A 25,746-nucleotide genomic window follows, 5' to 3' on the forward strand; every position below is an offset into this window, starting at 1 on the left:
GATGAAGATATTTCCAGCAAAACGCAATATTTGGTTTAATATCTTTCTTAGATATTATTCCACCACATACACTGTTTTTGCACTTCTGGTTAGATGCTAAATGCATTTTGTTGTCTCTGTACTTGTACCTGCACAATGACAACAAAGTTGAATCTAATCCAATATAATAGAAATGCCTATGGAATACAAGTCTTTGAAATTAACTCTTGTTCAAGTTTCTTTCACATGATCTTTTGTTATCAGGGAGCAGACTGACAGACGATATGTGTAGGAAAGAACTGCAGATGCTGGTTTAAATTGAAGGTAGACACAAAATGCTGGAGTAACTCAGCGGGACAGGCAGCATTTCTGGAGAGAAGGAATTGATGACATTTCGGGTCGAGACCCTTCTTCAGACTGATGTCAGGGGAGTGGGCGGGACAGAGATAGAATGTAGTCAGAGACAGTAAGACTAGTGGGAGAACTGGGAAGGGGGAGGGGATGGAGAGAGAGAGAGCGAGAAAGAAAGCAAAGGCTATTCTCTATATGAAGTTAGAGAAGTCAATGGTCATACCATTGGGGCGTAAGCTACCCAAGCGAAATATGAGGTGTTGTTCCTCCAATTTGCGCTGGGCCTCACTCCGACAATGGAGACAGCCCAGGATAAACGTTACATTGCTACAGGGATCCAAAGTGCAAATAAGGATCCACAAGGATCCAAAGTGCAAGTAAAGAAATTTGGAACAAAGTTTACTTGGAAATAAGCCAATAGAAAAAGTTTGTGAAATTTAATGTTTTATTTTGATGCTTATCCATAAAAAGTTCCCCAAAATTGTATTGCCATAATCAATTTAAACATCAAAATATGAGGTTGCATGGTTTTTAAGAATTAATCCATTCGTTCATGAGGTCTGTTCATTATTCTGTCTGCTTCTGCTTGTAGTGAACTTCAGGTAGATTCCGCAGTCGTTCAGCAGCCTGCAGGTTAAAGGATAATTTAGTTACAGCAGCTAACTGATGAATTAATGCAACAATTTAATTAAAGTACAATTCAGGCTTTGACAGGAGTGCAATGCAAATATTACTGCCACCATCTCCAATGGTAAACCAATATAGATTTTGTCAGAAAGGCAAACCAATCTGACACTGCAACCTTTTCAAATCAACAACTTCCCAAAGTAGCTGTTCATGTAGATACGAATAGAAGAGGCCATGTGCAGCATTTGCTAGGTTAACACAACATGTGATTTAAAATCTATCTGACTGTGGCAAAGGGAAATACAGATGAGCTCTATTAATAATTTTGTAATTTAGTTTGAGAGACATAGCATGGAAACAGGCCCTTTGGCCCACTGAGTCCATGCCGACCATCCATCACCTATTCACATTAGTTCTGTTATCTCACTTTTTCATCCAATCCCTACACATTAGGAGCAATTGACTCTGCCCCCCCCCCCCCCCCCCCCCCCCCACATCTTTGGGGGGGAAGGGGGGGGGGGGGGACTGGGGACCAGAGGGGGAGCTGGAGCAGCAGGAGAAAAATCCTGTGGTCACAGGGAGAATGTGCAAACTCCATACAGTTGGCACCGAAGGTCATGATCAAACTCGGGTCTCTGGCACTGTGAGGCAGCAGCTCCTTCTAATCTTCTGCCTCTACTTCAACCGCAAAGGTCCAAAATTATCTGCTAAATTTGATCGATTTGCATTTGGGCTTAAGGGTTGACATTAATCTTTACAGTTTACTCTATTAATTAAATTTAAAAAAAAATTAAAATGAAATACTCTGCAGGTCAGGCCATACCTGGGGCAAGTAAAATAGTGTTAACATTTCAGATGCTTCCTGACCTGCTGAGTATTTCTGCCATTTTTCATTTCTATTTCAGCTTTTCAGCATCTACATTTTTCTTTTGCTTTTACAAAGTCACTTTTTACAATTTCATTAAAATTCCTTTAACATTTGTACAAAAAAATCCTATTTATGATTTCATAGCTCCGACTAACTATCAATTTAATTCCAGATGCTCGTCCTCACCTGTTCGGGTGTCAGATCTCTTTGGGCCTGAGCGAGCAACTCGTAGCCCACCATGAATTTTCTAATTGTTGCAGAGCGTAACAATGGTGGGTAGTAGTGTGCATGAAGCTGCCAATGACGGTTGTCATCAAGCAATGACTGCCCCGTGGGGGCTCCTGTTAAGACACAATTATTGTGTTATAATACAATTCTATGATTGCCATTGTTGTAAGTAAGCATATTGGTATGTAACCATTTTGACTTGAGGCAACAGTTGTAGTGCCCCACGATTGACAAGGCTAGTGACTTGAGAGGAAGAAAAATAAAATACAGTTTCACCGCCAATTATCTGGCACCCTTGGTTCCAGAGCTTTTCTGGATTATCCGTTTTGCCAGACCAACAGATATGATGGCCTCTGTGAGGAATCCAACGGTACCAGATGGCCTGCCTAGGCACCGAGATACCGGAACAAATCTCTGAAACTAGGCCGGAGTTTCAGAGCATCGACCAGAGGGAGCAAATTCAATCTACCGATTGTCCGCGGAAATCGGCTACGAGAACATATCTGCCAGCTTTGGCCAGGCAGGAGCTCCAGAGGCCCGGCCGGAAGGGGCAAATTCGATCTGCCCACAGGCCACGGAAATTATCTATGAGAGTGGATCTGCTGACTTCGGCTGGGCTGGAGTTACAGAACCCTGGCTGCAGGCAGCAAAGTAGACCTGCTGAACGGCCATAGACATGAGGTTGCGATCAGCCACCATACCCAACCTAGGTGCCACATTTTCAGGGGGACTTCCTGCAGGGGATTTCAAGTGCGCTATCAAGTACGATTTTGTCTGGATTGAAGGAGGTGCCAGGCCATCAGTTGTCGGAAAATCGGCAGTGGATCTGTATTGTTTTTTCTGCCACTCTTGAAACTTTCTATTTCTAGTAATACCAATGCAGTTAATTTCGTAGGTTACACAAAAAAGCTGGAGAAACTCAGCGGCTCCAGCTTTTTTGTGTAACCTTCGATTCTCCAGCATCTGCAGTTCCTTCTTAAACAGTTAATTTCGTAGTTGCAAATGTGTAAACAATTGAGGGATAGAATATTTTAAATATTTCACTGACTACCTGGAATTGTATGAAGATTGGTTAAATACAATTCACACCATAACCTTAGCCCACGTCCTTCTGCCTCAGTTCCAATTTCAGAAGACTACCTTGAATCACTTCAATACTCTGAACCACCAAGAAATGGACTGAATGTAATTATTAAATAACTTAAACATTTTATGCTGTGTGTACAAGCAGAGTGTATTCTTTTAAATTGGTAAAGTATACAAGTTCTCAGTGACAGAAAATATTCTAACATATGACAATCTGTTTGTTCTTGCACTATAAACCAAGCAATTCAACTCTCTACGTTCTCAGATAGAAGTACACACACACACACTAAGGGTCTGGTCAACACCATTTATTGCCCATGAGATTGTGGTGGTAAACAAAAGGACAGGTGATACATTTCCACACGACTTGGAGGGGAACCTAGTGGTGTTGGTGTTCACATGCACCTGTTGTCCTTGCAATTCTTAACATGGAACATGGGACAATACAGCACAAGATCAGGCACATCGGCCAACAGATCTGTGCCAAACATGATGCCAAGACCATCACTTATCGACCTACGTACAACTCTTTTCCCTCCATCCCTTGCATATCCATATGCCTATCTAAAAATCTTAAATACTGCTGCTGCATCTGCGTCACCACCGCCCCCAGGCAAATAACATGCTTCTACACCTCTCTTAAACTTTACCTCTCTCACTTTAAAACTATGCCCTTTAGACAATAGACAATAGGTGCAGGAGGCCATTCGGCCCTTCGAGCCAGCACTACCATTCACTGTGATCATGGCTGATCATCCAAAATCGGTCTCCCCATATCCCCCGACTCTGCTATCTTTATCTAACTCTCTCTTGAAGGCATCCAGAGAATTGGCCTCCACTGCCTTCTGAGGCAGAGAATTCCACAGATTCACAACCCTCTGTGTGAAAAGTTTTTTCCTCATCTCCGTTCTAATGGCTTATCCCTTATTCTTTAAATTGTGGCCCCTGGTTCTGGACTCCCCGCAACATTGGAAACACGTTTCCTGCCTCCAGCAGGAAACATTTAGTATTTCATTTTATTTCTCGGAGGTAGAGATTGCGGATTTGGGGACCAGTGTCGGAAGAGCCTTAGTGAGTAACTATAATGGTGGTCGAGGGTATGAATCTTAAGGGGGTGGAAGTTGTTGATGGAGTGCTAGTGAAGACTGCTTTGTTTTTATGGCATGCGGATTCTTCATCGTTATTGTTTATCCCTCAAAACCTGGCACAATATCCAATGTCTGTGATCTTTCAGGATTCAACCAGCTCAGTGCTTTTTGGATCCAATTGCAGCTGATATCCCATATACATAATATTGTGCAATATGTGCATCACAGATTTAGAAATGTAGCAGTATTTCTAACGAGACATCTTGCCCATCTCACAATGCATGTAAATAGATTTATTTATTGAAATCATATTCTATGTCGCTCTTCCAGGGAGATGCTAGCTGCATTTCGTTGTCTCTGTACTGTACACTGACAATTAAAATTGAATCTGAATCTGAATCTTGAGGTGAACATTTCACCATTTTGCCAGTGTTATTTTCTGGGAAGTGGGCAACTGCAGTGCAAACAAGGAATGAAGTAATCTGCTCCTATTTTAACCGTATTCATACTCCAGTTTTGTCAAGAGCAGGGTGTTAAGATTGAAGGGTTATTATAACATTATAGTCCAGAAAAAAAAATGTTTAAACTAAATCACGTTAGCCCTGGTGGAATTTAATAGCCATTGGCCAAATTAACTGATGAACCTTATGATAAATTATAAGAAGAAATGCTTATTTAAACTTTCAGCTCACTGATCTACAAAGCCAATTGTATTAATTGAAGCCGTTAATATATTATTTCACTTAATGACCATGTAATTCATTTTCAATTCTGACTTGAAGCGCATTTCCTAAATTAACCCTCAGATATTAAATAGTTGCCATGTCTCACCAGCCAACTCCAACAGAAATAAAGAATGCAGTCCTAGCACTACCATCTGCAAAATTCAAAACATTTTAATTAGAATGTAGAATGATACAGTAAGCCCTTTAGCCCACAATGTCAGTGCCAAACATGATGTCAAGATAAATTACCTGGCGGGGGGGGGGGGGGGGGGGGGCGCACCAAGAACAGTGGGGGGGACATGGAGGGGGGGGGGGGGGGGGGAGAAGGGGGGGGAGCCTGCTGCCACGTGCTGCGGCGGGCAGAAGACAGGAATGTCCGGTGAACTTTTGTAACTTTATCGGCACCAGGAATGTGGCGACACTTGTGTACTGCCTAGATGAAGTCTGCTATATGATTGTATATGCAAAACAAATAACTTCACTGTACCTAGGTAACAATAAAGTATAATTGAATCGTAGAACTAATTGCATCTGCCTGCACACAATCCATGTCCCTCCATTCCCTGCATATCCACATCACTCTCCAAAAGCCTCGTATCTGCCTTCACCATTACACCAGGTGTGTTCCAGCCACCAGTTACACTCTGTGTATAAAACACTTGGCCATTGCATCCCCTCTAGTCTTTGACATGTCCACCCTGGGGAAAAAGATTCTGACTGTCTGAAATAGGAAATCTTAGTTAATGACTGGAAAACAACTCCAAATTAATAATATTACAGCTAAAGCTTGCTCTATTCCAGTAATTTCCCCCCATTCTCCTCCCAAGCTGTCGTGTAACTTTAGATCTGGATATTGAGATTCTCTTCTTATCTAGTACAAATCAGACATATCAATTCACTTATGAGATAGTCCGGAAGATGGTTTGCCTTTGATTAGAAAATAGACATCTTTAAACATTCTTGGATCACAGATTTAATCAGCTAATGTAGTACTTAAGGCATCTGCTTCAGCACAAATAGTAGCATGATTGAAGTCTGCTCTCGCACATTGTTGATGTCAAAAATTAATTTAACTTTACCATGCCATCCCATAGAGTAGGGAAAAGAGACTTCAAATAGATTGTCATATTTTGTCAGGAGTCTTTTCATAATCGAAGCGAGGCCTAGAATGTAGAAGCAAATAAAATAAAATTATTTCGGGCAATATAGTCCTTGTTGAACCGTTTGAACATACACTACACCGGCTCCAAATCTGGCAACATATAATTTTACAAAAATGTAAATCATACTAAAATCCCTCATTGTGTCACCTCTTCCTCCAAAATTCCAGAATCACACCATACCTAGGAGTTCAATTACCTTATGAATGGCCCTTTTGCCTTCACCGTGCAAGTCCCAAGGTCTGATTTTTTCCCCCCTTAAATCACCCCATCTTACTAATTTCAAAATATACTTTAACAACCTTGAAAAAAAATCGACAGATGCTGGAATGTAGAGCAACTGTCTGCCTGTACAACTCAGCAGATTGTGTAGCATCTGTGGGTGGAAAGCAACGGTTGACCATTTGAATCAAAACCCTGCAACAGGACCAATAACCATCACTTTTGTCATGAATTTTCTTGTGGGGCTTTTATTAAATTTCATTTGATAACATTTCTGTGGAACATTTTGGAATGTTTCATGACACCAAAGCTGCTATTTAAATGCAACTTCTTGTTTTGGTAAAATAGAAAAAAATCCATGTTATAATAATCTTTGATGGTAATATTAACTTAAAATATTCACTCTTTTTTATAAATAATATTTACAAAAGATACAGAATTGTATTTAATGAATTGATGTTTCTTTCTCCTCGTTTTACAGACAAATGGTAAATTATCTGTGCTTTTGTTTTCCAAATTTCCAACTTCTACTTATTCAATCCAAATACACTTGGGCTGAAAACATTACAAGAATTTAACCTGCTTTAAATTCTCTCCGCTCTTGCGTGGGAAATTCATATTTAACGGTGGTGATATTTTATAAGTGTCACACTCAATGAAATAAGTTTTCTTACTTTCCCTTTCTTCATCAGACAAGTCTTGTAAACGAAGGACGTGTCTTTTTGGAAGAAGTAAAGTCTGAAAAGGCCAAGTTGCCCAATGTGGCACGATGACCAACCACTCTTCGTTTTCAACCACTATTCGTTCCTTCAAAAACAAAAAGCTATTAAATACTGTTGCTTGAATTCAAAGTATAATTATATTTGGGCCTGCAATAGCCTTTCATGGTATAACAACTTTTACTAGGGACATTATAGTGGTAGAATTATATCCATGCGAGTTATCCAAGGTTCAAAGTTTATTGCCATTCCATTGACCCCATATCATCTGCTTAGTTGCCGAGATTTTACAGTAGTAATGAAGACAACTAACCAGGTGTTTCCCACTGTTACTCATTCAAATTGATGGCAACCTTAGAAGTTTACTGCATCTGAGTTCAAGTACTGGATTTATTGTGAGGAATTTGCTGTCAATAGAGTCATTCAGCATGGAAACAGGCCATTTGTTCAACCTGCCCATGCCCACTAAGATGCTGGAAGCTGCATTTTGATATGAAAACCAACATGGGATTCAATGAGGGAGCAGGCACTGTGGTCTAATGGCCTTGTGATCATGGATGCAACCCAGCTTGGTATTCTGCACTCGGTCCAAGGAGGATTTTTATGCAGCTGGAGATAATTTTACTGGAAGAAAACAACAGCAAAAGGTAGGAGACTTTAAATAGATTCAACTTAAAAAAAACTCTTCCATGGTATGGGTTTCCACCAACTGCTCCAGTTTCCGCCGTACCCCAAACACATGGGGCTCTGTAAGTTAAGTGACCACTGCACATTTCCCCCATGTCTGGGTGAATGGTGCAATTTGGGGCAGGGTGATCTTCTTCTTCTTGCTTATGAGGTTCACAGCCTAAAGTTGTAGGACAACTTGTTCTATGTGATCTTATTTGATTGTGCACACCAGGTTGATTGCATTCGTCAAAACTAACGGCAGACTACGTGAAGGTTGCAATAACCCACCCCATTGAGGTGATCAATTGTAGGAAACATAGAAAATAGGTGCAGGAGGAGGCTATTCGGCCCTTTGAGCCCACACCACCATTCATTGTGAGCATGGCTGATCATCCACAATCAGTAGCCCGTGCCTGCCTTCTCCCCATACCCTTTAATTCCACTAGCCCCAAAAGCTCTATCCAGCTCTTTTAAATGCATCCAGTGAATTGGCCTGTGAATCAGTGAATTCTGTGGCAGAGAATTCCACAGAGTCACAACTCTGGATGAAAAGGTTTTTCTTCATTTCAGTTCTAAATGGTCTCCCCATTAATCTTAAACTGTGGCCCCTGTTTCTGGATTCCCCCAACATAGGGAACATTTTTCCAGCATCTAGCTGGTCCAGTCCTTTTATAATTGTATATGTTTCTATAAGATTCCCTCTCATCCTTCTAAAGTCCAGTGAATACAAGCCCAGTCTTTCCAATCTTTCCTCATATGACAGTACTCATTGAAGAATCAGATTAAAATTGGATTTGTTAAATTAGTGGTTGACGATCAGTACAGAGTTATGAGCCAAAGGGCTTGTTTCTGCACTGTATCCCTCCATGACAGGAACAAAGTCACCACTGGTGATGTAATTTAGCTGTTGATCAGTTGATGCAGCTGGATAAAATGTAGGAAGGAAAGAATTAGCAGAACTTTACTTAAATTGCAAGTAATTTGGCACCAAATTTCACAAGTCACTCTGAAGTATTGAAATTGATCAGTTGACAGGGTCCAAACTCAACTAATTCAAGGGAACATAGTTGGCTTTGCTGAAGTAGCATTTGTGAGAAATGCAATGATTTTAAATACCTAACGGATGAAGAGCACTAACTCATACTCAGAGAAAAAAGAAACTGCAGATGCTAGAATCTTCAGATAAAAAACAAAGTGCTGGAGGAATGCAGCAAGCCAGGCAGCATCTGTGCAGGGAAATGGACAGACAGCTTTGAGACAGGACTTCTTCAGACTCTGACTTCCTTCAATATTTGAGTCTTTTAACTTACACTTGAATGGAATATATATGCTTTAAATTGGATTGGAGCGTTTTTGAAAGGGGGGAGGCTGTGCGATCACTGATCACTGGCCTTGGGGGTACCCGGTGAGGGAGTGGAGCAACCAAGTGGGGAGAGGGTGTGGAGGAAGGGTGTCCCCCCTCCCAGGGTAGGAACGTTTTGAAATTTGATGTATTAAAATCATGTTTTTGTGCACTGTAGAAGTATGATTTCAATGTTTTTTGTATGAAGTATTTTTAAGAGGTAACTTTTTAAGGGGTAACTTTATCCACACGAAGGGTGATGGGTGTATGGAATAAGCTGCCAGAGGAGATAGTTAAGGCAGGGACCATCCCAACATTTAAGAAAAATTAGACTGATACATGGATAGGACAGGTTTGGAGGTATGGACCAAAAGCAGGTGGCGTAGCTGGGACATGTTGGCGGGTGTGGGCAAGTTGCGCCGAAGGGCCTGTTTTCACACTGTTTCAATCTATGACTACATTATACCTCCACCATGCATGAATGCTTCAAAATCAAGTGATTGAGTTTTATTGCCATATACTCAAGCATAGAAACATAGAAAATAGGTGCAGGAATAGGCCATCGGCCATTCGAGCCCGCACTGCCATTCAATATGATCATGGCCATTCATCTAAAATCAGTACCTCTTTCCTGTTTTTTCCCCATATCCCTTGATGTCGTTAGCCCCAAGAACTAAATGTAACTCTCTCTTGAAAACATCCAGTGAATTGGCCTGCACTGCCTTCTGTGGCAGAGAATTCCACAGATTCACAACTCTCTGCGTGAAGAAAGTTTGTTCTCATCTCAGTCCTAACTGGCCCCCCCCCCCCCCCCCCCCTTATTCTTAAACTGTGACACATGGGTCTGAACGCCCCCAACATCGAGAACATTTTTCCTGCAGTTACAGTAAGTGAAAATCTAGCAGGCAAGCAGGATGCTTTCACCAACCACCCCCATTTGAAGCCCACAATCTTCCACCGTTTCTACCCAGTCCAACAGCCACTGGTTGTCCTCCAGGATGCACCGAGTCGCAGCCTGATCCATGCCGGTCACCTGGGCGAATTCCGCAGCGGCGCAACGCTTCGACGCCTCCAACGGCCAGGGACTCTTGCACTGAGGCTGCTCCATGGCTGGAGCTGCAGTGAGCGACTCGCAAACCTGGCAAACAGTCGCCAGCCCCGGTCCGCGGCCGCATCTGTCCCCGCCGCTGCTTCTGCTTCCAACCCCCCCATGCAGTTGATATGAGTTTTGAAATTTTCATTGATCACAGAATTTCTCACAACAGAATGAGAGAAATTTGTGATCAGCGTGAGAATTTGGTGAAATACATGATTCTCACGCTCAATGCATGGGAGTTGGCAGCCCTGCCACTCCATCCCCCTCTCCCCCCCTCTCCCTCTCTCTCTCCCTCTCGACCTCCTCTCTCTCTCTCTCTCTCCTCTCACCCCTCTCTCCTCTCTCTCTCCCTCTCTCTCTCTCTCTCAACCCCTCTCTCCCCTCTCTCTCACTCTCTCCCCTTCCCTCTCTCTCTCTCTCCCTCTCTCTCTCCTCTCTTCCCCTCTCTGTCTCCCTCTCTCTCTCCCCCCCCCTCTCTCCCACCTCCCTCTCCCCCTCTCTCGTCCTCTCCCCCTTCTCTTTCCCCTAACTCTCTCTCTCCCCTCTCTCTTCCACTCTCTCCTCACTCCCCCCTCTCTCCTCTCCCCCCTCCCTCTAACTCTCTCTCCCCCCTCTCTTTCCCCTAACTTCCCCCCTCTCTCTCCTCTCCCCTTCTTCCCCTCTCCCCCCCTCTCTAGTACTCACTCTCTCTCCTCTCCTCTCTCTCCCCCTCTCTCCCTCTCTCTCTCTCTCTCTCTGTCTCTCTCTCTCTCCCTCTCTCTCTCTCTCTCTCTCTCTCTCTCTCTCTCTCATCTCTCTCTCTCTCTCTCTCTCTCTCTCTCTCTCTCTTTTTCTCTCTCTCTCTCTCTCTCCTCTCTCTCTTTCCCCCTCTCTCCCCCCCTTCTCTCTCTCTCTCTCTCCCCCTCTCCCCCCTCTCCCCCCCTCTCTCTCTCTTTCCCCCTCTCCCTTTATTCTTCCCCTCTCTCGCTCTCCCCCCCCTCTCTCTCTCCCTCACGCTCCCTCTGTCTCTCCCCTCTCTCTCCCCCCCCCCCTCTCTCTCCCCCCCCCCCCCCACTGTCTCCCTGTCTTCTTCCCCTCTCCACCTCCCTTTGAGAGTCTGTCCCTTCGGCACAGAGACTCTCGCGGCAGCGGCAGCGGTGCAACGCCTCCAACGCCCCCGACGGCCCGGGACACTCGCACTGTCCGGAGCGCTCCATGGCCAGAGCTGCAGCGAGCGACACGCCAGTGCCACAAACACTCGACAGTCCCGGCTCCCCGCATCTGTTCCCACCGCTGGTTCTGCTCCCATCCCTCCCTCAGCCCCGGTGCTCCAACACCCGCTGACCATACAGTTTATCCAAGTTTTTAAATTTTTGTTGATCACAAAATTTCTCACCACAGGGCATGAGAAATTTCTGATCAGCGTGAGGGCGTGAGAGTTTGCTTGATGGCGTGAGTCTCACGCTCAAAGCGCGAGTTGGCAGCCCTGCTAAATATCACATTATACCCAATTCATCCTTTCCATTGCAGCCAAATTTCAGCCCAAGAGCCAGAATTCAATTGTGCAGAAAGTTCCAATTAAATATTCAATGCAGAGAAATAACCATTCCCTAGAAACAGATTCAATCCCCTGCCTAGCTATAAGCTACATCATGCCTCAGATCAAATGACCTGGAAAGACTGTCAGCATTCCAAACAGGAAGAGGAGACAGCAACCAGGTCTCCAGCATCAGATCTCATCTCCACAATACCCCAAGGACCTTTTGATGGCTTGTGGCTGTCAAAATAATTTAAACTTTATGTGTCTGATTAGAATCATAGAATCATACAGCATGGCAATAGGCCCTTCCGCCAAACTTACCTCTGCTGACCAAGATGCCCCATCCACACTAGTCCCACCTGCCCATATCCTTCTAAACATTTCTTATCCATGTACCTGTCCAAATAGCTTTTAAATGGTTATAGTCGTTATCAAACAGATTTAAACAATTACTACAACATTAATAACAATTATAACATGTACATTTTCCTAAGATATTCACTACACAAATAAATTAATTAACAGGTAATGGTAAAATAGAGAAAAGGCAGATCTGCTTGCATTATCTTTTTACTCAAGGTCAAGAAAGCCTGATCTAATGAATAAGACTAAGCATCTGGCCTCCCAGTTACTGTCATACAGAGACACAAGAGACTGCAGATGCCAGAATCCAGAACAAAAAAAACAAACTGATGGAAGAACTCAGCATCATCTGGGAAGGCAAAGGGATAATTAAGCCCCTCCACCCAGACCAGGACCATAATGCAGGGTCTCGACCCCAAACAGTGGCGATTTGCCCCCCAAAAAAAAGGACAGGTCAAGAGTGAAAGGTTGGGTACACTAATATTTGAACTGCTGCTTGCCTAGCTTCCGAGTTTAATACAAATGTCCATCATTTTGAGACAAGCTGACTTGAGAAGTGGAAAATCGCTGGTGGTGCATTTTCCAAACTGCTAGCCAGAGTTGTGCACAGTTCGACCCACTGAGATAGAGATGAGACAGTTCATAAATTCTGCTTTATCTGGCGGTCACGGTGGTGCAGCGGTAGAGTTGCTGCCTTACAGCGAATGCAGCGTTGGAGACCTGGTTCGACCCCGACTACGGGTGCTGTCTGTACGGTGTTTGTACATTCTCCCCGTGTCCTGCTTGGGTTTTCTCCGAGATCTTCAGTTTCCTCCCACACTCCAAAGACGTACAGGTTTGTAGGTTAATTGGCTTGGTAAATGTAAAAATTGTCCCTAGTGGGTATAGGATAATGTTAATGTGCGGGGATTGCTGGTCGGCGCGGACCCGGTGGGCCAAAGGGCCTGTTTCCGCGCTGAACCTCTGAACTGAACTAAACTGATGCTCAGCTGAGCTTAGCAATCAACACTCACTCCCTTTAGTATGACCTAATTGAGCCACTGTAATATTACTTGTCTATGCCTGTGCCCAAGTGCACCTGCTACAAAACATAGTCATCCATACCTTTAACACCTCCCAAAAATTCAACTTCCCCAACAATCGTCTGGCTAAATTCCACATAATTTGAAAGATCTATTGTCCTAACCAAAAACGGCACCATACCTTTATTATGTGACAATAAAGTATCATTAAAAGACCTTTCATACATCAGGTTCAGTGCTCATGAACCAAAATTTATTTTCAGAACCAAAAAAGTGTAAAATGTCCATTCTTCCATCACCGTTTCATATTTTGTCGGACCTTCAACAAGGCATAGAAAATGTCATATCCCAAAATAGTATCTGCCATGTCCATTACCTCTCCATCAAAGGCACAACTTGAGCAGTTGAATGTCTATGATTCCCCCTAATCCAGAGACCATTCTGGTAAACTTCTTCTGCAACCTTTCCAAAGCCTCCGCAAGCTTCCTGAACTGCACACAATACTCCAAATAAATTACGTTTACAACAAATGCCAATAGACCGTTTGCACTTTTGATCCCATATATCTTTCCCAAGTTCCTCGATTTTGAGCTTTGGGAACCACAGTCAATGTCTTTGTTTGAAATAGTACATCGTTCCCCATTTTAATGATATTGACTCATCGATTTGCTTCAAGCACACTCATAAAGGTGCCTATTTGCATCCTCCTGGTCTTCTTAAGGATGATTAACTATTTCTCCCCTTCTCATTATTATTATTTAATTGACAAATCTTCAAACTAAATTATTTTCACTGGCTTCCCTGATAAGTGGTGAGTATTTGGTGGAGATTTATTGTGACATCTCTAAAACTTGTAATTTAATACATTAGCTCTTTGAACCATCCTTAAAATCAGCAGACTGAGTTACTGCACAATTCAGATGTACAATTCGAGGAGAAGTTTGCAGTTGGTAAAAGTAAGAAAAATTCACATGGTCTTTATTCAATTATGCCTGCTTTGCCAGTGGAAGTATGTCACCCACCCTGCCTATATCCGATGAGCCAGCAGCTAGGGTTACGAAGACTATACGTAAATCAGCCTTCCTGAAAATGAATCCATCGACAGCAACTGACCCGGTTGGAGTACATAAACCTAAACAGTAGGAAATACTTGTATCTGGAATCAACAACATAGGCAGTCTTTCAAACTGCTTGTTCCAAACTAGATTGAAAGCTGGATTTCAGGAAAATCTTTTTTTTTTTTTACAAAATCCCCCGTGAAAATGATTAAATTTAACCAATTATAGGACAAAAGCACATGTAATGGTGCATGCACCAAGAGATTTAAAGAGCCAATATAATAGAATGGGATTGAGAGGGAAAGATAGATCAGCCATGATTCATTGGCTCTTAGAATGGTCTTGATGGGACAAATAGCCTAATTCTGTTCCTGTGACATATAAATTGATTTATACAACAGTGGCATTTAAGAGGGGTGGCACAGTGGTGCAGCAGTATCGTTGCTGCATCACAGCACCAGAGATTCCTATTCCATTCTGCACTATAGGTGCCGACTGTACGTTGTTTGCATGTTCTTCCTGTGACCACGTGAGTTTTCTCTGGATGTTTCGGTTTCCTCCCACACTCCAAAGCCATACAATAGGTTAATTGACTTTGGTAAAAATTGTAAATTGTCCCCAGCATGTAGAACATTGCTTTTATATGGGGGTGGTCACTGGTCAGCATGGACTCAGTGGGCCGAAGGACCCATTTCCATGCTGTATCTCTGAAGTCTAGTATAGAGGCTTTTGGGCAGGCATGTGGATATGCAGGGATTATGGATAATATACAGGCAGATAAGCGCATTATGCTCAGCACAGACAATGTGAGCAGAAGAGCTTGGTCTAGTGCTATGCTATTCGATTTATGTTCTATGTTAATTTGGTATTGTCCAGCATCTTAGAAACATAGAAAATAGGTGCAGGAGTAGGCCATTCGGCCCTTCGAGCCTGCACCGCCATTCAATATGATCATGGCTGATCATCTTAGGGTCAAACAAGTTGCAAGTTCCAACTGGTGACACAATAAACTGCAAGTGCTGGAATTTTCCTTAGAACATAAAGTGCAGGGGCAACTCAAGACAGGGCAGGCAGCATCGCTGGAGGACACAAGACAGAAATTGAATAGGGAACAGAGATGGCATCCGACCTGCTGAGTTATTCCAAACCAGCACTTGGTGTTCTATGAAATTTCTAACTAGTAATGGCCTTTATTTATTTTCTCCATGTACATTTGTTGGTGGCTTCTGACAGGTTAAAGACCACCACGCTGCTCATTGAAATAGAATACAACTTCTGCTCACAAGATGAACTTTGCTCTTTATTAGTGTTGAGCAAGGTGAGGGATACCCAGAGTAAACAATCAATAAATTCTGGAGCTTACAATGGCCCACCAAGGCTTAGTATACCATGTAATTACTTTGGTCTTGGACTTTCCAAATAACCAGATTCAGTTGGTTTGTCCAACCTTTCAACAAGGCAGTGTCATACTACCCGTTTTCCGCATTACATCACCACTCAAAGCAGAAAATCACTTCACTACCCAAATATCCTTAAGCTATCTCAGAAATACTGTCAAAAGAATCAAAATAGAAAATGCTAGAAATGCAGATTTGGTCCATCAGCATCAATCATTATCTGCACTTAACAAATTATTTTTATGTCAAATCACATTAAAGTGATTTACACATTTAATTACTTATCGAAATATGATTGGCATTAAGCCAACTGAAGCTTCACCTTATAGGTTACAACCAAAACCCCTCCGGTTATTGAACAAACTGATTTGCACAGTTTCAGCAAGAAATATAATTTACAAATTGCCTGTAATTCAGTGTACTAAATGAAATCTGGATCCTCACACTATTCTATATAAGTACTTGTTAAATGTTTTAAAAGAAACTTCTGTCCGAGGAAGGGTCCTGACCGAAACATCAACTTTCCATTCACTCCTCAGCTGCTGCCTGAGTGTTCATTCAGCACTTCGGACACAAGAAACTGGGATTGAGAGATGAGTGTATGTAGGAAGGCAAAAGATCAGGGGGGGGGGAGGGGGGGGGGGGGGGGGGGGGGAGGGGGGGGGAGGGGAGGCTGTGGAATACACCAGGGCGGGAATGGGGTCATGGAAAGGATAGAGGGGATAAAGGAAGTATTACTTGAAGTTGGAGAATTAAATGTTAATACTGTTAGGTTGTATGTAAACTACCCAAGCAAAATGAAGTGCTGTTTCTCCAGTTTGTGTGTGGTCTCACTCAAATGGTCAGTTAGGGAATGGGAAGGGACGTTCAAGTGATTCGGAGCCAGAAGACCCAGTGGGCCTCAGTGAACAGACTGGCAATGTTGAGCGTAGCAGTCGCCTGGTCCATGCTTGGACTCAATGTAAAGGAGGAGGCCACAACGGGAGAACCAAACTCAGTCAACAACGTATGGAAATGTACCATGAACCTCGATCTCACATAGAAAGGCTGCTGGGGTCCGCGGTGGAAGCGAGAAAGGAGGTACAAGGACAGGACAACTTCATCTCCTGCAGCTGTAGAGGAAAGAACCTGGGGAGAGTATTTTCCCTTAAGAAATGTAGAGCTCATTTCTTAATTGGACAATGGTCTTCTCTCCAAAGCAACTGGCATGATTGTCATGTATTCATCACACCCACTTTAAAAGCAGAAATAAAATAACACCTCAATGTAGTTTGTTCATTGTAATAGCACCGTTCATACGCATGGGTGAAGAAACAAAGAAAACCTTGGATTCGTTCAGTCACATCTACGACCGAAAGAAGGTAAAGGCACACATTCCATCAGCAAATCTTTCGAATATTTAGTTTCCAATACAAAAGTGTTCTTGCATTTCAGCAGCAAAGTCAAACAGCGAGTAAGGTTACAATGTAGCCAATTACAGAAGTAACCCGTCTGTTCCAATTAGTTAGCAATTTCTGACTGAGCGCAGAACCATAATAGGCCAGCACTTCGGGAACTAAATCTGGACTTCATATCACAGATTAAAGTGCACACCATAATTAGTGTGTAAATCATCCAGCAATTTATAGCAAGAAAGTGATACCCCATCCTAAATTACTGGACAATTTGCATTGCTTTAACCTCGCGCAAATGGGTGATCATCATAAACCTTCCCATAAGTTTCAACATATAGTTTTCTGCATATTGATTATTCATTAATGGACATGGAAGAAGTACAGGTGCTGAACAAAGTAGGGATCCTGTCAACCTCTCAATCAATTTTTATCTTAGCTCCAAATTTAGTTAGGGGACAATATGAATGTGTACACACAGATTTACCAGTGCACAAAATGACTGGCCAGGAATCTTTAACAGGAAATTAGCGAGTGCCTGAGTACATTTATGGAGCGACACCTTGCATAAGTGAGAGGTTATTAAAATACTGTCCGATGCTTTGTGAAACTATGCAAAAAAATCCAGGTTATATGCATGTAATGTTGTGAACACATGTAATTTACGACTAATTTTTCATGTAGAAGCAAGGAATTGCAAATGCGGGTTTACAAAAGAAGGTACCAGACCCACTGAGTTACTCCAGCACTTTGTGTCCTAATTTTCCTTGATTAATTGCACAAAAACAAACCCCTAATTAATGTCTGGCTATAGCCACACCATCACAACATGACCTTGGGTGACAGGTTTATAAATTTCATGAACCGAGTTGAGAATTACCCACATGTTCGAAAAAGGGAACTAATTTCTTGATTTTTTTTTAAAGCTTGAAACCGGCAATGGGTCTCAGACCAAATGTTTACTGTTTCTCTTTCCACCTATGCTGCTTGACCCGAGTGTTTTAAGCAAGACCTATTTTTAGTTTGATTGATTAGGTGCATGGGATACATCGTTTGAACATAAACCTTTATTTTTCCCAGCTGTATCATCCTTTGAACAGTAATAGTTGGGTGAAATAAATTGTCTGAATCTATTTGAATGGCAGATATCTAGGAGCAGTATACACTTCCAGAAGATCATTCAAAAACTAATATCTTCACACAATTCAATCTTCTTTAATAAATTGTATCCCTGCTCCATGCTCAACACTACAGCTGAAATTCTGAAGAGTATTTTAATATGAAATAAAATGTCCCGTGGTTGAAATATGTGACTTTGGTTTCCTGCAATCAACTGAGAATGTGATGGTAAATGACTCTAAAGTATTCTTCATGCATTTTTCATTTTGTCCATTAAAACTGGGCCCCTGCCGTGAACAACATGCAGCGTCTCTATCGTGTTATCATAACTATGTTATTTCTACTGTGAAAATGGAGCTAAATGAGTGGATCAGATGACCACATTACGTTGTTGCTAGCTTGTTCAGAGAGAAAACCATTATCCAATTATAGAAGTGATCAGTCCATTCAAATTAGTGGTTCATTTCTGATTGAACACAGGATAGTATGCAGCCAGCATTTCGGGTGCTAAATAATGACCACGTCTGTTAATAGCTAGTTTATGTTGGAAAAAAAAGTTAGAAGCAAGTTAATTAAGTTATAAGTGTGGTGAGAGCATAGAAGCAGTTTCTCTCTTTCAAAGAAAATACTGATTTGTACTGATCCGAGATTCGCATAGGCTTAAAGCAGCATTAAAGTTAGCATCACCCAGAGGTGGGGAAACAAAGAAAAATACAGCATTGCCTTAGAATCTCCAAATGCATTGCATCAATGGTGACGGATAGCCGAAAGAGTATGTTTAATAAGGAACTGCAGATGTTGGAAAAATCGAAAGTAGACAAAAAATGCTGGAGAAACTCAGCGGGCGAGTGTAGACAAAAAATGCTGGAGAAACTCAGCGGGCCAGTGTAGACAAAAAAATGCTGGAGAAACTCAGCGGGTGAAAGTAGACAGAAAATGCTGGAGAAACTGAGCGGCCGGAAGTGCATTGTAGCTTTCACAGAATAGGGTGTGGAAACTCGGCCCATGCAATATAGGGGTATCCTCTAGTACCCATTTATGTTGCAAGAATACCCAAGAAAAAGCCACTCGCCCAGTAATTCAATTTGGGTTTTTTTTGGTGTCAACTAAACGATTTTTATAAATTTAAAAAAACAGTGGAAATAGAAAGAGGTGCAAATCAAAAGCCCAGTTCAGAAGATTACAGCATCTCCTGTTTGGTCTGGACAAACATATGCAGTGCAGTAACATGCCTGCAGAGACTAACGGCAAACGATACAACAATTTACAAGCATTGTTAAATCACCAGACACTGAAAATTAACATGCAGATACAGCAGGCAGTGAAGAAAGCTAATGGCATGTTGGCCTTCAGAACGAGAGGATTTGAGTAAAGAAATCCTTCTGCAGTTGTACAGTGCCCTGGTGCGACCACATCTGGAGTATTGTGCTCAGTTTTGGTCTCCTAATTTGAGGAAGGACATCCTTGCAATAGAGGCAGTGCAGCATAGGTTCGCGAGGTTATTCCCCAAGATGGCGGGACTGTCATATGAGGAAAGATTGGAAAGAGTGGGCTTGTATTCACTGGAATTTAGAACGATGAGAGGGGATCTTATAGAAAAATATAACATTATAAAAGAACTGGACAAGCTAGATGCAGGAAAAATGTTCCCAATGTTAGGGGAGTCCAGAACCAGGGGCCACCGTCTAAGAATAAGAGGGAAGCCATTTAAAACTGAGATGAGAAAAAAACTTTACCCAGAGAGTTGTGAATTTGTGGAATTCTCTGCCACAGAAGGCAGCAGAGGCCAATTCACTGGATGAATTTAAAAGTGAGTTAGATAGAGCTCAAGGGGCTAGTGGAATCAATGGACATGGTGAGAAGGCAAGCACAGATTACTGATTGTGGATGATCAGCCATGATCACAATGATTGGCGCTACTGGCTCGAAGGGCCAAATGGCCTACTCCTGCACCTACCCTATTTTCAATGTTTCTACAACATAATGGTCTAATAAGCGATGGAAGCTGCCATTTTACCAGAGCTTTTGACTCGTTCTCTCAATGTTGTTACAATGTAGTATCCTTTGGACTTAACATGAAGGGAAAGCACATACAAAGTCACTTCTAAAGACAAATGCGATTCATAGGTAAAATCCAATTGAGCAGCAAACCTTTTTTTGAGACTCTAACTTTGCATATTCCACTAGCATCGGCACTCCGTGGCTGCTGTAATAGTCTTGTTGTGTCCGATCAGCTATTCTTGGTTCATTTGGAAGATAATTACTAGCCCACACCTAAATCAGGATAAAAAGGAGAGGAAAAAAAAAATCACCCTTGAGAAAAATTAACACAAATTAAACAAGAAACTTCATAGCAGAATTGTTAGTTTTACACCTCAGAAGGTAGACATTTGGTTCACTGTTTCTGCATGGAACAGTAAGAGACCCTGTAGCCCAGTGCCATTTTCCTGCATTTGGCCCAAGGCATTGCATCTTACCACTCGCATACCCATTCTAGCAGCTTTTTTAAAAAATGAGGGCTTTTGCCTCTGCCAGTCTTTCAGGCATTGCGATCCAGATCTCACTACCCTCAGGGCAAAAAAAGATTTCCTCAATTCACTTATAATCCTTCTACCAATTGCTTTAAATCTATGCCCTTGGTTATTAACCTCTCTGTAACTGAATAGGTTAGTTTGTAGTGAGGAGATTTGAAAACCTAATATAACTAAGGAGAATTATTGGCAACATCTTGACTGTAAATAAAAGTCTACTACTGGAAAGCAGCTACGTTTTTCCATTCAGGTACTTGAACAGAGGTCAAACACTGAATTGAAAGAAGCACTGAACAGCAATTGTAATAATCTGAAGTTATACTGCAAACATGTTCAGACATAGAAACAAGGAACTGCACATGTTGGTTTACACAAGAGTATGGAGTATGGGCGGCATGGTGGTGACCCAAAACGTCACCTACCCATGTTATCCAGAGATGCTTCCCAACCCACCAAGTTACTCCAGCACTTTGTGTCTAAACATGTTCAGACTCTGGCTCATGAAGGGGATGTTACTTTGTGGGAGTCATCACAATCTGATTTGGTCAGTACTCAATAATTTATTGTCTTGCTATATTGGCTGAGAAGGACCAAGTGGTTATTTTGGGGAAATAGCATCAGCGACCAGCTGAACATCTTGCTCCATGGTCTGCATCACTTTCTGAGCAATTGTTTAATTCCACTCACTAACATCAGAAAATATCCTGTTTTCTCTCCTTATGATGGGAAAACCTGCCTAAGTGGATGGCACTGTGGCACAGCTGCTCCCTCACAGTGCCAGAAACCAATGTTCAATACTGATCTCTGGTGCTGTCTGTGTAGCCACAGCATACTTTCCTCTGACTGCATGGATTTTCTCTGGGTGCTCCCGTTTCTTCCCACATCCCCAAAGACGTACAGACTTGTAGTATAATTGGCCTTTGGATGAGGATGTAGTATAATATAGAACTAGTGTGAACAGGTGAGTGATGGTCAACATGGATTCAGTGGGCCGAAGGGTCTATATCCATGCTGTATCTCTACACTAAATTCTGGAAAGTTAGAGATGGGATGGAAAGATTGATGACTTAAGCATTTTTATTTTTTTAAAGATAAATTAAAATGGCAAGGGATATCTTTTTTTTTTTTTTTTAATTAGTATGATTAGAATGTCCCTTTAAATAAATTTATTTATAGGAAATCAAAATCTTTTAGTAAATTTTTCCATTTCATATCTTCTTCCATTATTGCGATTGTGAATAGGTTCCTTTGATAAATTGAGTGCCTGTTCTGTACCTCCTATTCTCGGAAACTTAACACTAACCCAAAGAAAGTTACACGTGGAACTGCTAAATTAAATTAGAGTCTTTGAAGTAAGTAATTTCCCATGTATGATGATATCCAGGTGCACTTGAAGGCTGTGTTGACATGAAGACATCCAGGTGCATCACACATACATGCAAACAGAAAGGGTCTGGATCTTATTTCAGAAGACAGAATGCATGTCACTTCACATTCCAGCAATCAAGTTACCTGAGCAGAAATAGCCAAATTATTTATGTTCCTTGTGTGGAAAGAACAAGCATACTATTGCAGTGAAAGATGAGCCTGTATATTAGGAAGCTTTAGACAAGACACAAAATGCTGGAGTAACGCAGTGGGACAGGCAGCATCTCTGGATAGAAGGAATGGTGATGTTTCAGGTCAAGACCATTCTTCAGACCTTATTTTGTTTTCTGTTCATGTGTGTAGAACATAGAACAGTACAGCATAAGAACAGCCCCTTTGGCCCACAAAGTCAGAGCCAAAAACGATGCCAAGACCATCGCTTACCTACTACACATAATCCATATGGCTATCCAAAAGCCTTGCAAATGCTACTGTCGTGTCTGCCACCACCACCACCCCCAGCAGCATATTCCTGGCACTCACCACCATGTATGTAAAAAAAAAATGTTAAAGCTAAACCCTCCATCCTCCTAAACCTTGCATGCACTTCCTTGTTCCTTTTCACCAAATATACCATCAATTTGGTCATCCAATGTTCCTTTACTTTGCTATACTTTATCTGTCATCCTTACTGGTCCTGAACTTTGCTCAGCTGGCCTTTAAACTACTCCCACATGTCAGATGTGGACTTACTCAAAGACAATTGCACCCAGTGTATCCTCCCAAACTTTGTCCAATGATTTCACCACTTACCAAATGTGCTGCTATCCCATCTTTAATAACTGACTCTAGCAGTTTCCCCACTACCGATGTTAGACTGGACGAAGGGCTTAATTAGGAAAGGAAAAATGGATTATGAAAGAAAACTGGCAGGGAACATAAAAACTGACTGCAAAGGTTTTTATAGATATGTGAAAAGAAAGATTAGTTAAAACAAATGTAGGTCCCTTGCAGTCAGAACCAGGTGAGTTGATCATGGGGAACCAGGATATGGCGGACCAATTGAATAACTACTTTGGTTCCGTCTTCACTAAGGAAGACATAAATAATCTGCCGGAAATAGCAGGGGCCCGCGGGTCAAAGGAGTTGGAGGAATTGAGTGAAATCCAGGTTAGTCGGGAAGTGGTGTTGGGTAAATTGAATGGATTAAAGGCCGATAAATCCCCAGGGCCAAATAGGCTGCATCCTAGAGTACTTAAGGAAGTAGCTCCAGAAATAGTGGATGCATTAGTAATAATCTTTCAAAACTCTTTAGATTCTGGAGTAGTTCCAGAGGATTGGCGGGTAGCAAACGTAACCCCACTTTTTAAGAAGGGAGGGAGAGAGAAAACGGGGAATTATAGACCAGTTAGTCTAACATCGATAGTGGGGAAACTGCTAGTCAGTTATTAAAAATGGGATAGCAGCACATTTGGAAAGTGGTGAAATCATTGGACAAAGTCAGCATGGATTTACGAAAGGTAAATCATGTCTGACGAATCTTATAGAATTCTTCGAGGATGTAACTAGTAGCGTGGATAGGGGAGAACCAGTGGATGTGGTGTATCTGGACTTCCAGAAGGCTTTCGACAAGGTCCCACATAAGAGATTAGTATACAAACTTAAAGCACAAGGCATTGGGGGTTCAGTATTAATGTGGATAGAGAACTGGCTGGCAAACAGGAAGCAAAGAGTAGGAGTAAACGGGTCCTTTTCACAATGGCAGGCAGTGACTAGTGGGGTACCGCAAGGCTCAGTGCTGGGACACCAGCTATTTACAATATATATGAATGATCTGGATGAGGGAATTGAAGGCAATATCTCCAAGTTTGCGGATTACACTAAGCTGGGGGGCAGTGTTAGGTGTGAGGAGGATGCTAGGAGACTGCAAGGTGACTTGGATAGGCTGGGTGAGTGGGCAAATGTTTGGCAGATGCAGTATAATGTGGATAAATGTGAGGTTATCCATTTTGGTGGCAAAAACGGGAAAGCAGACTATTATCTAAATGGTGGCCGATTGGGAAAGGGGGAGATGCAGCGAGACCTGGGTGTCATGGTACACCAGTCATTGAAGGTAGGGCATGCAGGTGCAGCAGACAGTAAAGAAAGCGAATGGTATGTTGGCTTTCATAGCAAGAGGATTTGAGTATAGGAGCAGGGAGGTTCTACTGCAGTTGTACAGGGTCTTGGTGAGACCACACCTGGAGTATTGCGTGAAGTTTTGGTCTCCAAATCTGAGGAAGGACATTATTGCCATAGAGGGAGTGCAGAGAAGGTTCACCAGACTGATTCCTGGGATGTCAGGACTGTCTTATGAAGAAAGACTGGATAGACTTGGTTATACTCTCTAGAATTTAGGAGATTGAGAGGGGATCTTATAGAAACTTACAAAATTCTTAAGGGGTTGGACAGGCTAGATGCAGGAAGATTGTTCCCGATGTTGGGGAAGTCCAGGACAAGGGGTCACAGCTTAAGGATTAGGGGGAAATCCTTTAAAACCGAGATGAGGAGAACTTTTTTCACACAGAGAGTGGTGAATCTCTGGAACTCTCTGCCACAGAGGGTAGTTGAGGCCAGTTCATTGGCTATATTTAAGAGGGAGTTAGATGTGGCCCTTGTGGCCAAGGGGATCAGAGGGTATGGAGAGAAGGCAGGTACGGGATACTGAGTTGGATGATCAGCCATGATCATATTGAATGGCGGTGCAGGCTCGAAGGGCCGAATGGCCTACTCCTGCACCTAATTTCTATGTTTCTATGTTTCTATGTAAACTCCTTTTGTATAATGTTTTCATGTTTTTCAAAAAAAAACGTGAAAGCATTATTTTCACCGTGCCAACAGTAACGTAGTTGACAGGGTGAAAAGTAAACACTAAGTTTCCTGTATTATTGTTAACAGAGTTGGCTTTATGGACTAGTCCAAAAACCAATCTAGACAGTACGTGTGTCAGAGGTTATGGGGAGTAGGCAGGAGAATGGGGTTAGGAGGGAGAGATAGATCAGCCATAATTGAATGGCAGAGTAGACTTGATGGTTCGAATGACCTAATTTTACTCCTATTCCTTATGACTTTATGAGCCATCCTAAAAAAAAAACTCTTCATTTAAAAAAAGTGACCAGCAGAGTGTTCCTGCCGCTCAGCTGGCATTGAAGAATTTGAAGGAGTTTAGTCTATTTAGACTAGACTGAATTCCCTCCAATTAAACACTGTTAAATCATCTTTTGCACATGCTACAAACATTTGTTCCTTTGTCCTCTTTTTCAACCCGTCAACAACTGAAGCAGATTTATGCAGCTTCAGCATCCCATATACTCCCACTTCGGTAACACTACCCATCTTCACTTTACCTCAACCCATTAAAAGCTGAACCCATCATACTTGTACTTGCTAACTAGAGCATCGATTACTCAATGTTCCTCTTGCTTGTCATTGTCCTCTGCTGTCTGTCTGTTTTGATCAATTTATTGCATTTCCGCTTTACTAGTCTGCAGTAACCAAGAATAGAAACTCCCTGGAACACCTCATATCAGTATTCAGCTACTACGACATGAGAATTCCAAAATAAATTGGGGTGCACATTTGTATTCACAAATGTGGGGGAATTTCCAAAGAGGTGTCTTTTGCAGCAAACAATTAATAGAAAGCTCACAGACTCCCTCTGGTGTTTGAACCAACTACTGCATGTTATAGGTAAAAAGACATTAACACCATCAGCATTATTTAGCATCAGCATCAGCACCACAGTCTGTTAGGGTCAATAACCTCACCTCCTCCACTAT

General features: G+C 42.2%; 1 protein-coding gene across 1 annotated transcript in view; it reads right to left on the reverse strand.

Moving 5' to 3' along the window:
• Positions 1-757: 757 nt before the first annotated feature.
• The window catches only part of galt (galactose-1-phosphate uridylyltransferase), a 52,818-nt gene continuing 27,829 nt past the window's right edge, over positions 758-25,746 (reverse strand). The window contains 5 exon segments of the mRNA XM_055632143.1: positions 758-957; positions 2,012-2,166; positions 6,032-6,115; positions 7,009-7,141; positions 20,181-20,303. Of these exon segments, the coding sequence (XP_055488118.1) occupies positions 898-957; positions 2,012-2,166; positions 6,032-6,115; positions 7,009-7,141; positions 20,181-20,303 (555 nt within the window). The 3' untranslated portion in view covers positions 758-897.

The sequence above is a fragment of the Leucoraja erinacea genome, chromosome 1 (assembly GCF_028641065.1).
Source record: "Leucoraja erinacea ecotype New England chromosome 1, Leri_hhj_1, whole genome shotgun sequence".
Classification (NCBI taxonomy): Eukaryota; Metazoa; Chordata; class Chondrichthyes; order Rajiformes; family Rajidae; genus Leucoraja; species Leucoraja erinaceus.